Raw genomic sequence first — 12,762 nt, 5'->3', positions numbered from 1 at the left:
AATTATTTCTAAAAAAATTACAATAGAAAGACAAATTGAAATAATTATTTTGTATTTGATCTATGCCAAAACTAAAATTGAAATAGTTATTTTGTATTTGATCTATGCCAGATTTAAATTTATGAGAATATATTTTATGACTAAAATATAAAATGTTTTAAATTGTAATATAAGAGTAAAAGCACGTTCATTTCAAAAGTAATTTTCTAAACTAAAAAATAGGACAATTTACTCAATTTACTCACATGGCAAATTTACACTTAGAATACTTCACGCGGATTATGTATTTATACTACTCTAAGTATAAACCGTGGTAGCCAACAAAGTTTTATGCTCACAGTTTTTCTTCATAAACAGTAGTGACCAACCACGGTTTCTAGTAACATTTTTTCTTTATAATCCATGGTAAGCAGCCGCGATTTATGTGCAACGTTTCCTAAGTGTAAACAGTGCCAACCTCCCATGGTTTATGCACAAATTTGGCTACCTATCACAGTTTACATAATAACCAAAAAGGACACTTACGTAAACGAATTGAAAATTTTGCATTTGAGTAAAGAATCTTCACACCCATTTTAATTGAGTAAATTGCCCTAAAAAATAACCCTAAGAATATTTCTTCTAAAAATACTTAATTGACTCAAAATTGTTGACAAAAATATTGCCAAACAAGTGAATTATTATGCAATTTTTTTTAAACCAAAAGCACTTTTGAATGGTGTAAAATGGAAGATGATTAAAAAATGTCTCGTGTCATAAGCTTCATAAAATATTAGGTGTAAATATGATAACTATCTACTACAGATCTATGCAATTGTTATATAAAATATATCTAATTCTCTTACAAAGTATAGTAACACTTCATCCATAGTTTATTTCTAATTTCATGTCATTATTATTTTATAAGTATTGAAAATGGATTATTTTTCCTTCTCTTTCTTTAGTTTACTAAGACACAAAGAAGTCATAATTTCCAGAGCACTTTGTAGAGGGGAAATTTTGATGGACTAACATGAACCAGAGAATTTACTATACAAGAGTTTCAACTATCTAAAAAGAAAAGCAATACCTGCAGGATGCAGATATCCAAAGAAAAATGGAAGAAACAAGTTACATTCAAGTACATTAAGGTGGCCATAAAATACAAACTCAGGGCCTAAATTCTATATTAACAGTATGAGGGGTAAACTCTATCAAGATTAAGGGCCACCAAAAACTCTTTCTGAAACTAGGAGCAATATGTTCATTATATACCATGACTTTGTGTTCTTTGAGAGAAAATCTACATATGGCTTGGTCTCCTCTTCCCAGAATCCGTCCGTAGCCGCTTTACGGGGTTTGCCCAACCAACCGAACCACCGGAGCCGTTTGGCTGCTGAAATGGCTGGCCAACCAACCCTTGTGCATGAGGAGACTGATGCGCTAGTCTAGCATCCCTAGGAGTCGAACCTGACCCCGGGCTTCGCATAGCCGGAACCATGCTAGTTGGCGACACGGGGCCAGTCCTCAGCTTTACCAATGATTTCTCCCCCCTATCGTTCCTTCTCTTCTTGCAAACCACAAGTTCACCTGGATGAGTCAGCACTGGATAATCGTCCGGCTGAAGCTGTTCCCGGGTGCTGCCACTTCCGGCCCTTGATTCCTTTTGCAGGCCATGGCCTTTGACCCGACTGTTTTCACCACCAGAAGCTGAACCGCGTTGCAGTGGCTTCGGTGAAGGGTATTGATCGGCTTCCACCTCATTTATCAGCCGGTGCCTCTTGCCTAGACCAACAGCTCCTTGTCTTGGGGATGTTACAGTACTGGCAGCGAAAGAAAGCGCACTTCTTGCATCTCGGAAGTCCGTATCAGGAAATGCGATTTTCAAGATATCAAAAAATAGATCATGAACCTTCCTCGCTTCAGTTCTTACCTGATAGTAAAATTTTGCAACAATATTTCAACAGATCAAAATTTTGCATGCAAGAGTTAAGTAAGAATACATACACCAAAACCGTGCTACAGCTGCCACCAAAAGGCCAAAATACCACCAATTCATTGTGCAAAATGACAGAAATCTCACCTCATGCGAAAAGCCGTAAAATTGCATTGCGCTCTTTAGCATGAACTGCACATCAAATACAAGCTCTGTTGCTCCATTATACTCCAATCTATCAATCCGCTGGTCAATCTTTCTTAAATCCAACAGGCTGTTCCCGGATCCACTACTGTACCCAGAATTCTCAATTCTCTTCCACAAATCCGTTAACAAGGGCACAATTTGTTGACCTTCCTTGTCTATTCGCCTTTGTAGCTTGCTAATTACATTTTTGCACTGCAAATGTAGAAGTTGTAAGTGTTTAAATACTTAAAGACACTGACCAAGCAGACACTAATGTCTAAGATGATATCGATGGAGACCACTAACATGAAACGTCCTAGTGAGAAAGGAAACGAAAAAGTTAAATATTAACGGGATTGCAGCCGATAAAAAATATACCTCCAATCAGATACCTAAGGAACTTATACTCTTTTTCCTTCCCCCTACTTATATTTGGTACATGGAAGTATAGGGGAGTTGCTCCATTAAAACAAAGGTTATGGCATGTTACTAGCCTAGGCAAGGGCTTACAATATATTTACACATGACCTACCATAAGGCAACAGGAATCAAATGCAAAGTCTTTTGTCAAGGTGAAGTATTACTTTGGCATCAAATTATTTAGTGGTTTATTGTCAATTAAGCTTAGAAAATTAGTAATTCCTGTTCTCACAACACACAAGATCCACTCTAACCATGCTAACAAAAAAGACTGTCATTGTAGAAAGAGACATCGAAAGAGACATCGAAAGAGTCGATTGATGACACATACCCTTCTCTGGATGATTTCGGTCATTTTAGTGCCATGAGCCGAAGATCCACTTGAATTGATGGTCTTCACCTCCCAACTTTCTCTGGAATGTTCACCACCATCCTCTGAAGGGGCAGGAATGCTATTCAACCGACTAGACTTTGGTGAGCCATGTAATTTGGATGTATTGGCAACTCTCCTTTGAGGTAAACTTCGCTTATTTTTTAATGAGGCATTTAAATCATGCCTGCCTGGTTTGGATTCAACCAATCGTTTTGATTCTATGTCGGCCATTGGCTGTGATTGATATTTATGTTCTGCTTGTATTGCTAAATGAGACGCCATTTCATTGACAGGCTTTTCTTCATGTTTATCAGCAACAAGACGGGGTCGAACGCGCATGCTACGTTTACGTTTAATCTTGGGTTGCTGCAAAACTTGTTCATCCTCACCTTCATCACGATCATGAATCCAACTGCCAGACTGTTGATGATCCATGTGAGAATCACCAGAAACAGCAATTTCCCCTTCTTCCAACTCATCTGTCTGGCAAAAACAATTACAAAACATTTAATCAGAATAAGATAGAGCAAGACAAACAATAAATGGAAAATTCAAGATGCAAATCAATGCACATACCATCTTTCTTGGTATGGAACTTGGCCTGGCATCTAGTGCAGAAAGTGAACCAAATTTCTGAGAGGAAACTGATGGAGATACCGTCTGGATCAATCTTTGACTGTCTGAGGATGATCCTGAGGAACCAGCCTCTTCAACCATCTGATTATTTCCAGCGCTTTCCAAAGATCTAGGAAATGTATAACCGGCAGCCTCGCAAAGTATACCATCTTCCAACTGATCTTTATCAATGGGTTGAGGTCCATCAGGACCACTATACCCATCGTCTTCAAATTCTCCTATTTCACCTTCTTCATGTGCATATCCATTTCTTTCATCAGAGCTTGCTTCGGAGTACTCTCCATTCTCATCATCTACTTCTTTGTAACTTAGATGCTTTTTCCCCTTGGGCCGTCCTCTTTTCCTTTCTTCACCAGGTTCCACAGGTATTGTACCACCAGTTAAAATGTTCTTTGACGGTCTTTTTGACAGCGCAGCAACAGCAGCATTCACCTCCCTTGTGTTGGCTCGAAGCCACTTGGGTACTTGATCAAACCTTGTCATCTCCTCAATCCAATCCTCCTCTTCATCCATTTGATCAAACAGTTCCACTTCCTCTTCGCTCCTGGCAATCATTCGATTTACCTCCTGCAATGACGGAACGTCATGGACAGTTTCTTGATACCTCTCTTCATCATGCAATAATGTCTCAAGTGTCAAACGCCTCTCTTCATGTGTTGTTCTTTGATCAAAGCGTCCAGCATTAATAACCTCATCAGCCATATCTATCTTATATTGTTGAATATTGTTCCTTATGAGGCTCTCAATAGATCCTATGTAGCGATCCTTACCTGCAAGTTCATCCTCCATGTCAACAGTGCCTCCACTTCTCATTTCATCCTCCTTCTGATGGCTAGCGATCTTGTCAACAACGGCTTCCATATAGATAACTTTAACCTCTCTTTTCTGTCCAATCCGATGAGCTCTGGCAACAGCCTGCTCCTCATTTTTAGGGTTTGGATCAGGATCATATATAACAACTGTATCAGCAGACTGAAGGTTCAGACCTCGTCCAGCAGCTCGAATGCTAAGCAAGAAGATGAAGCAATCTGAATCAGGGCTATTGAAGTCAACTATAGCCGACTCACGATCTTCCAAACTGGTTGTACCATCAATTCTTCTGTACACAAGTCTTCGCCATTGCAGGTATTCTTCCAAGATGTCTAGGAGTTTTGTCATGGTACTAAACAGTAGAACACGATGTCCTGTTCTTTGAAGTTTAATGAGAATTCTATCCAGGATCCACAATTTTCCACAAGATTTTACTAGGAAATCTTTAGATAAGTCATTGAAGAAGGGATAATTAAGCAATGGATGATTGCAAGTTTTGCGGAGCTCCATGCATCTGTTGTTTAAAGTTTTATATTGCTTCATCTGGTAGACCGGATTCTTTAGAACCCTACGCTTCTCATCCTCAGGATCAAGACGAAGGGTACCAGTTGATTTGACCCAATCATAAATTGCGCTTTGAACAGCGGACATTTTGCATTTTAGAACTATTGAGACCTGCAATGCAGAAAAAATATTAGTCCAGTGCCACAGATACAGTGCAACTTGTCAAGAAGGCTATTTTAGTCGCACCTTAGGTGGAAGTGAGCCTTCAACATCTTCAACACGACGCCTGAGCATGAAAGGCTCAAGAATCTGATGAAGTCGGTGGATAATGATAACTTTCTTCTCAGTCTCAAGCCAATCATCCTCCCCATTTTGAGTTGGAGCAGGACCTTCCTTTTGAAATGGTTTAGAGAACCAATCATGGAAGGCTTTCCTATTGTCAAAAACCTCAGGAAGAAGTAAATTTAGAAGTGACCAGAGTTCCTTCAAATCGTTCTGCAGTGATATCAGAGCATAAATAGTTCCGTCAATAAAATGTATAGCATAAACATACTGTTTAAAGTTCTTTTCCTATCTTATAGCATGTTGATTAATTCTTCTAGCGAATGGACAGGCACAACAAAAATAAATGAATGCATTCAACCTAGATACTAATATATACATCAAAGCAAAATGTATCAAATCATATCAGACCTGTAATGGTGTTCCTGTCAAAAGCAGGCGCCTTTGACAACGGTACCTATCAAGATCACGGGCCAGGACTGAATCCCTATCCTTCATTCTCTGTGCTTCATCAATTATGATATACTTCCAATCGACTTTTGAAAGCTTTGATCGATCATACATGATGAACTCATAAGTAGTCACAAGGACATTAAACTTCATAGCACAAACCTCCTGCAAAAATGTAACAGAAAAGGAAATTGGCAGTGACGATGAAGCACTCTCCCTACATGTATGAATAAGATAAGGCATGCTTACTTGTGAAAATAATTTTGACCGTTGATCCTTGCTTCCAACATAAAAAATGCACGACACAGATGGTAGCCAATTATAAAACTCGCTCTGTATAATGAACACAGTTTTTCATGTCAAAAAGAACGCATAACCACACAAATAAGGATATCCTTAAAGTGAAAAAGTTGAAAACTCACCTTCCAGTTAACTAAAACAGCATTCGGTACTATTATAAGATGCGGGCCATAGTTTCCTTTAAATTCCATCAAGTATGCAATCAATGCCATAACCTGTAAAGGAAATACTAACATTATATAAGGTACACACAAGAACTCATTAAATGATCATGCATTAGCATTAAACCTTACAAGGACAAACAATCATGTAATGATCAACATAAAACATTTATTATGAATTGTGAAGTCACTCAAAGAAGTACATAATAAGCATTGTTTCCATCTTAAGGAATTACTAACCTGCACAGTTTTTCCAAGACCCATCTCATCCGCCAAAATTCCATTCAACTTGTTATTGTACAAAGAAAGCATCCATTGTAAACCAACCTTGAAAAAATAACATGTTAAATCCTGAAAGTTTGCTTGAGTGGGTAAAAAATAAAACAACCACTCAATGAGTATTTCATATGATTTAGCAACCTACAAGTTGATAGTCTCTCAATGTTCCAGCACGTAACATTGATGGTTGCCTAATCACAGTTTCACTCACAGCATGAGCAAGGTTGTAATACCTGAAGAGAAGCCAATAATGGTGACAATCAAGCACCCGGAGCATTGTTACACATAACAAGGCCAATTTAATAAAATTCTTAAAGAAAACATTATAAACAAGATCAGGGCACTTGAAAATTGAATAAAATAAGCAAAAATATCTTGAGCAACATTTGCTAAAGTTACAATCTCCCAAGCATTTTTGCGACAAAACAAATCATCATAAACATGCATATTAAATAGAGATTAACTAACACAAACTCACTTGTTGACAGATGAACTGTCCCTAGGAGCATTCATCTCCAGAAAACGATTTCTAATCATTACTTCCTCCCCTGCACAAGCTGCAGCAGCTCTTACTTCTTCCTCAGAAAGACCCTAGAGTTAAAAACACAAATAATGGATCACTGACATAGAAAAAATCTCACATAATAAGTTCAAATAGTGCATTAGAAGCCATCAAAAAACCAGAACCCTGACAACAACACACTCTACGGAAAGTTCTCAGAACATCATCGGAGGGGGAAAAGTTGATGAAGCATACCTGCAATCGTGCAGCAGCAGCAGCAGATTTTGCTGCCTCCTCCACTTCCTGTTGATTTTTGGCAGCAGTTATCTTACTTCCTAATTTATGCAGATACTCTTCTGTCTGAGTTAAGAAAGTTGAGAGAACAGCATATCTTTCTGCAGCATCGCCTGGCATGCTAGTCTGTTGCTCCAGTAACATCTCTCTATATCGGTCAACATCATTGTTCTTTAAGGCTTCCATCCTTTTGTTTCTGTCATCATCTTTACGTTTTGAAAATTCCCTCATCATCCTCTCGTGATATTTACCCACACCCCTGTTGCGGGCAGTACGGGCATCACGAATAGCCCAATGCGTCTCAAGAAGCTTCTTACGCCATTGAAATATAGATTTAAGCTGCTTCTCCCTCAAAGCTCTCTGAGATGCCTGCACTTGTCTAGCAAGTTCCATACGCTGACGCTCACACAGCCTTACAAACTTACGATATGGCCTATCCGGCATTGCCATTATCTCTTGTTGCTGTTGATCAATCTCGTCCCTTAAACGTGCCTGAAGGTCTACAAGGCGAAGCTTTTTTTCTTCAATCTGTAGCCTTAACACAAGATCTGGCCTAATCCTTTTCCTCTCTAAGTTCACTGCCAACAACCCTTCAATCTTCTTTAAATTTTCTGTACGTTTCTTGTTAAGTACTTCCATGCCTTCCTCTAAAAGAAGATCTTTGACATCATATGCCAGTGACAGATTATTATTATTGTTTACCATCATCGATGACCCAAAAGAGTCATGTTTCCTAGTGAATGAAGGAAAATCAAATAGGGGTCCGCAATATTTTCTAGTAGATGCCGCATCCTTTGGCTGGGAAACAGTGCCTGTTTGTGCCGATTTCTTAATTTGGGTTGAGTCGGATACAGAAGCCTGCGGTGCAACCGCCTTTCCCCTATCCAGCACTAAATCATTCCTAGGAGGAGTTCTGTTCTTTCCACGATCACTGTCCCTGTCCTGGTCTGACTTATCAGGGCATGCAACTGATTTCTGCTCTTCCTTTCCAGCAGATAATGTTGGAGCAGATTCCTTTGGTGCAGGTGGCATAACAGCTTGCACAGGAACCGGTGGTACAACGGATTTCTCTTCTCTGGGAAAGGGTTCCTGCTTTAAAGAACTCTGTCCATTAATAGCTGGGATAGATTGTGAATCCTTCGCATTGGGTTCAGTGTGCCTTGGTTGTTCTGCCGCGATACTGCCAGAAGGTTTGTCTTGATTTTGTCCTCCTGTGGGATGATTTGAATGTTGCACCTGCATCTCAAGAGGCGGCGGAGCAATAGCACGTAGAAGTTCTTGAGGCAGAGTACCTTCCCCTTTCTATCAACAAATAGAAAAGGCAAAATTAGATTATAGGCAGCATATTTTAATAGGAATATATAGATAGCTCATGCACAAATAATGCAAACACACTCAGACAGATAGAATGAAATGAAGCAGAGATCTAACCTTCAGCCGCCTAAATGCAAGTATTTGGGCTTTAAGAACATGAAGCTGCTGCTTGGTAAACGCGCTTCCTGTCCGATGCTGAGGCATCTGAGCTGGTGGTGCCGTTTGAGATTTAGCATGACTTCCTGAGCCACCTTCATTTGTTGGAACTCCAGCCTGAGATGAGGATTGGTTTACCTGCCTTAAGTTTTGCATTTGCAGGGGTTCTGAACCAGATGATGAAGTTTTTGCACCCATGGGATGTTCTGCACCTGAGTTCCTGTTGGCAGAAGACTGATGAGGATGCACAGAGGGCATTCCATTTCCCACTGAGACTGGTTGCCTCAAAGAGGCTGGAGACTCTCTTCCTTGAGGACCAAGTTGCTGCATCACCATGTCACTGGAGCCACTGCCTATGCCAGAATTTGTTGTGGGGCCAAAATGGCCGGGTGGAACTGACTGCCTGGCTTTTGAAGAACCTGACTGCCCAGATGCTTCACTTGACGAATTAGCATGTGCAGAACCCTCACTTCCAACAGCTGGAGAAGTGACCTGCTGCCTTGAAACAGGAACAGGTGTTGACTGAACACCAACGTTGCTCTCGTTGACCTTTTGTTGGGAGGCCATCCTTGCCTGCATCATTGGAATGAGCTGCGACATTATGTTAGCATTTGCAGGATGCGACAAATCTATGTTGCGTTCGCGTGCCCATGCCTGCATAGCCTGGTATTGCGCAGACATTGCCATAAAATTTTGAATTCCCTGCTGAGATTCTGGCACATGCATTGGTCTCACCACATTGCCAGGCATTACATGTCCAATAGCTGGTCCTTGGGATAAAGGCTTTCCTTCGGTCTTCTGATCAGGAGCTGTCTGCTGTCCTGGCTCGATCTGTTTTTCCCCACGTGACACATGTTCGGAAGAATTCCTAGATGATGATCCTTGAGCTTGATGCATAGCCTGCATAGCCATCATTTCCTGCATTTTCAGATTTGCCACGCGCATTTCCTGATCCTTCAGAGATGGGTTTAACATTCCCATTTTAGCTTGCTGCTGCGACTGAATTCCCATCGCAGATTTTTGTTGCGCAAGTGCATATTGAAGGTATGCTTGATGCATAGGATTCATCATTTGCTGCTCAACACCTTGAGCCCTGAACTGGCCATCTTGGCTGGCTCCATGTTGAGCTAATTCCATGAACTTTCGAGACTGCTGGGGCAATTGCATGGCACCAGGAGATGAGAAATTGTTATTCCCAAAGGCACCCTGGAGCCCAGCTTGATATGCTAAGAAAGCTTCATTCCCTTCAGGTTTTCTAAGTAACTGTTGTTGAAATGACTGCATATACAAAACCGGGAAAAAGGTCATGACCCCGAAACCATTAATCGTTTCTTTCTGAAGTTTGAAAGAACACAGATGTAAGGTGATAATGCAAATTTCATCAATATCAAGGTTGAAATAACCACCAAAAAAATATTAAGTATAACAAGTTCATTCAGTGGAAAGTTTTACACAATTGTACTGGTGATTTTAGATATTTTAAGGTTAAAGGTGTAAGTAGAAATGAAAATTCCATGGATAATATGCCCTATACAATTACAGTACATAAGAAGAAAAAAAGCAGACAGTGCCCTTCACTTAAGTGACAATATAAAACCAGAAACAATATAGCTGATTCCAAACCACCTTGACAATATGACATGCAGAAAATCATTCATATAATTATCTAATCGTCATTTAAGTCCAAAAAGCAAATGCACCAACATTTCAGAAAAGTAGTTTATACAAAAAGGGTTAATGTTTTCCGTTGCCAATAATTTTAGATCCCATATGAACATAAAAATAAATGTAAGAAGACAAATTAGCTAAGAAATTCAAAAACCACAGCAAAGTTCATATTGTTTGTGTGATCAAATGGAAACTTCTGACTCAAAAGCTGACAACATTACCTAGCAGCACTCCACTGAACTGAAACATGCCTAGTTTGACTCGTAGTACACAAAAATTTAATTGGTCTTTAAAAGGAAGGAAAGAGAGAAAGACCAAAACGAACCAAAACTGGACCAACAAAACAAGATAGGTACGAGGTTGTCATAAATTTAAATAAAATAAAATAAACAAATGCAAATTCCACTGCGTCCCAATTTCCAAAATCAACGGCACTCCCAATTCCCAAGTCCCCTCCCCAAACCAACTGTTACAAAATAATTAAGCTCCATAAATTCACTATCAGCAGTTGCATTCTCAAGTCAAATTAATTGCCGAAGCCATATGCTATAAACCAAAGAAACAAAATCCAAAAGCAACTGCAAAATAAGCTGACTCAGAATCAAGTCAAATTAGTTGCTAATGATGATACTGGTCAAAAATAATAATAATAATAACACACACACACACAAACCATAAAGGCATAAACCACACCCCTAACTCACACAGTCACACTACCGATAAACCCATGTTATCCAAAACCATAACATTGTTCAAGAGCACATTTTTACTAAAAAAAATATCATAGAAATTCAGCTTCAAAACCCTCCATAAAAAAATCCACACCTGTCTACTAGAACTTATCTGCTGCTGCTGTTGTTGCTGCTGCTGCTGCTGCTGAAGATGATGCTGATCAAGCCCCAATTGGGATGCCGAAGACGAAGACGACGGGGACGCCGCAGCTGACGACGTCGCCGTGGAGCCCGTCCGGCCAACCCCAGGGTTCCGGCCACCGCCACCTGACTGCATGGAGCACAAATCCACCCACCAAATTCCCCAACCCCCAAATTCAGATCACTCCCAGTACAAACACCCCATCATTGAAGAAAACACAAAAACTCAAAAATCATCAAAATTGGAGAGCCCACAGGGTTGAAAAAGCCTCAAATCAGTACAAAATTGAAGAAAGGCCCAATCTTTTCGTTGTTCTGGATTCAGGGTATAGAAGCATCTGCCATTTTTTCTCTCTCTAAAAAGCTCCGATTTTCTCTCTCCAAAAAAAGCCGCGAATTTCGGAAGAAGGAGAGGGGTAAGTGGGTGTGGATCTTTGGTGAGAGGGGGGCGAAGGTTCACTGAGAGGAACGAGGCTTGTCCGAATCGGTGAATTCCACTATGTGGGTCGCACGCGATTGTGTGCAATTTTTTTCTGGTCAAACCCTAACTTTCTTTTTAATTTTTTTAATAAAATTGATTTCTTTTTTTTTTAATTTTGGGTTGAGGTTGGTACTTGGTAGTGAGAGAAAGATTAAAATCTCTCTCTGTCTTAAAAAAATGACAATGATAGTTGGGTCGGGTTTGCTTTCGTTCCTTTTTAACGGAAGGTATCCATTGAGATTGCCCCTCCTTTTTCCCAAAATTACATCATCTTGTTTTCTAGTCCATACTCTATCATTTATGGTGAAAACTCTGGTGTAGTCAATTTTATTCGTAAAATTGATAATTGAGAGTCGTTAGATAAAAATTTAGTCAAATCAATCAAATTATTTAACAATTTTCAATTATCAACTTCACGTAAAGTCGACTGTACTTTGAATTTTCATCTATATATAGAGTAGAGTTACCCTTTATTTTACTTTTTTTTTTCAATTTACTTTGAGGAATAATATGCTTTAATGTCTAATTAAAAATATGTATGTTAAATGTACGCTAAAAATATTTATTAGGTTAATTAAATGGTTAGAATAAATTTTTTAAAATAATTATTTGTTTATATTTCAAGTTTAAAACTTTTAATTTTATTGGTAATAAGGTGCTCTAATAATAATTATGAGTTTAGTAAAATTTATTGAAAAGATATATCTATTTTTAAAAGATAAAATATCATATATTTGAGAAATTAAATTAACGAGTTAAATATTAAAGTAGTTTTTGAGCTGTTTAGAAAAACAATTTTAAAATTTCAATTGCACTATATAAACGTTTCTAAAATTGAAAATATTGTATTATGTTAATCATTTATTCTCTTTCTTAGATAAAATATTGTTATTGTAGTTTTAACGTTAAATTTTTTATGAAATATGGTTTAATTTTAATGGTCATATATATTTTTTTGTAAAAAATAAGATGTTTTATGATTCATTAAGAATAAACAACATCGTTTGATCAAGTATTTAGCTTCATAATTAAAGTTACGTTATTTTCTCTAATTCAACATGGAAGGGTATGTGTGAGATCACTAACGAGGTGAAGAGTAACTTGACATAAAGGGATGAGAGATTATCATGGTGTAATTTTTTTAGTCGCGATAATTTTT

General features: G+C 38.7%; 1 protein-coding gene across 1 annotated transcript; it reads right to left on the bottom strand.

The window, feature by feature from the left end:
- Window positions 1-957: 957 nt before the first annotated feature.
- Window positions 958-11,697, bottom strand: LOC130961252 (ATP-dependent helicase BRM-like). The gene is made up of 14 exons (XM_057887016.1): window positions 11,076-11,697; window positions 8,544-9,860; window positions 7,074-8,414; window positions 6,795-6,907; window positions 6,462-6,549; window positions 6,278-6,364; window positions 5,999-6,091; window positions 5,826-5,909; window positions 5,538-5,741; window positions 5,091-5,339; window positions 3,471-5,015; window positions 2,853-3,377; window positions 2,063-2,314; window positions 958-1,912 (listed from the first exon to the last, which is right to left on the bottom strand). The coding sequence occupies exons 1-14, from the start codon at window positions 11,256-11,258 to the stop codon at window positions 1,283-1,285; spliced, it is 6,711 nt and encodes a 2,236-aa protein (XP_057742999.1). The 5' UTR covers window positions 11,259-11,697; the 3' UTR covers window positions 958-1,282.
- Window positions 11,698-12,762: the final 1,065 nt, after the last annotated feature.

Source organism: Arachis stenosperma, chromosome 2, assembly GCF_014773155.1.
Source record: "Arachis stenosperma cultivar V10309 chromosome 2, arast.V10309.gnm1.PFL2, whole genome shotgun sequence".
NCBI classification, from domain to species: domain Eukaryota; kingdom Viridiplantae; phylum Streptophyta; class Magnoliopsida; order Fabales; family Fabaceae; genus Arachis; species Arachis stenosperma.
This window is presented reverse-complemented; position numbering and strand designations above follow the sequence as displayed.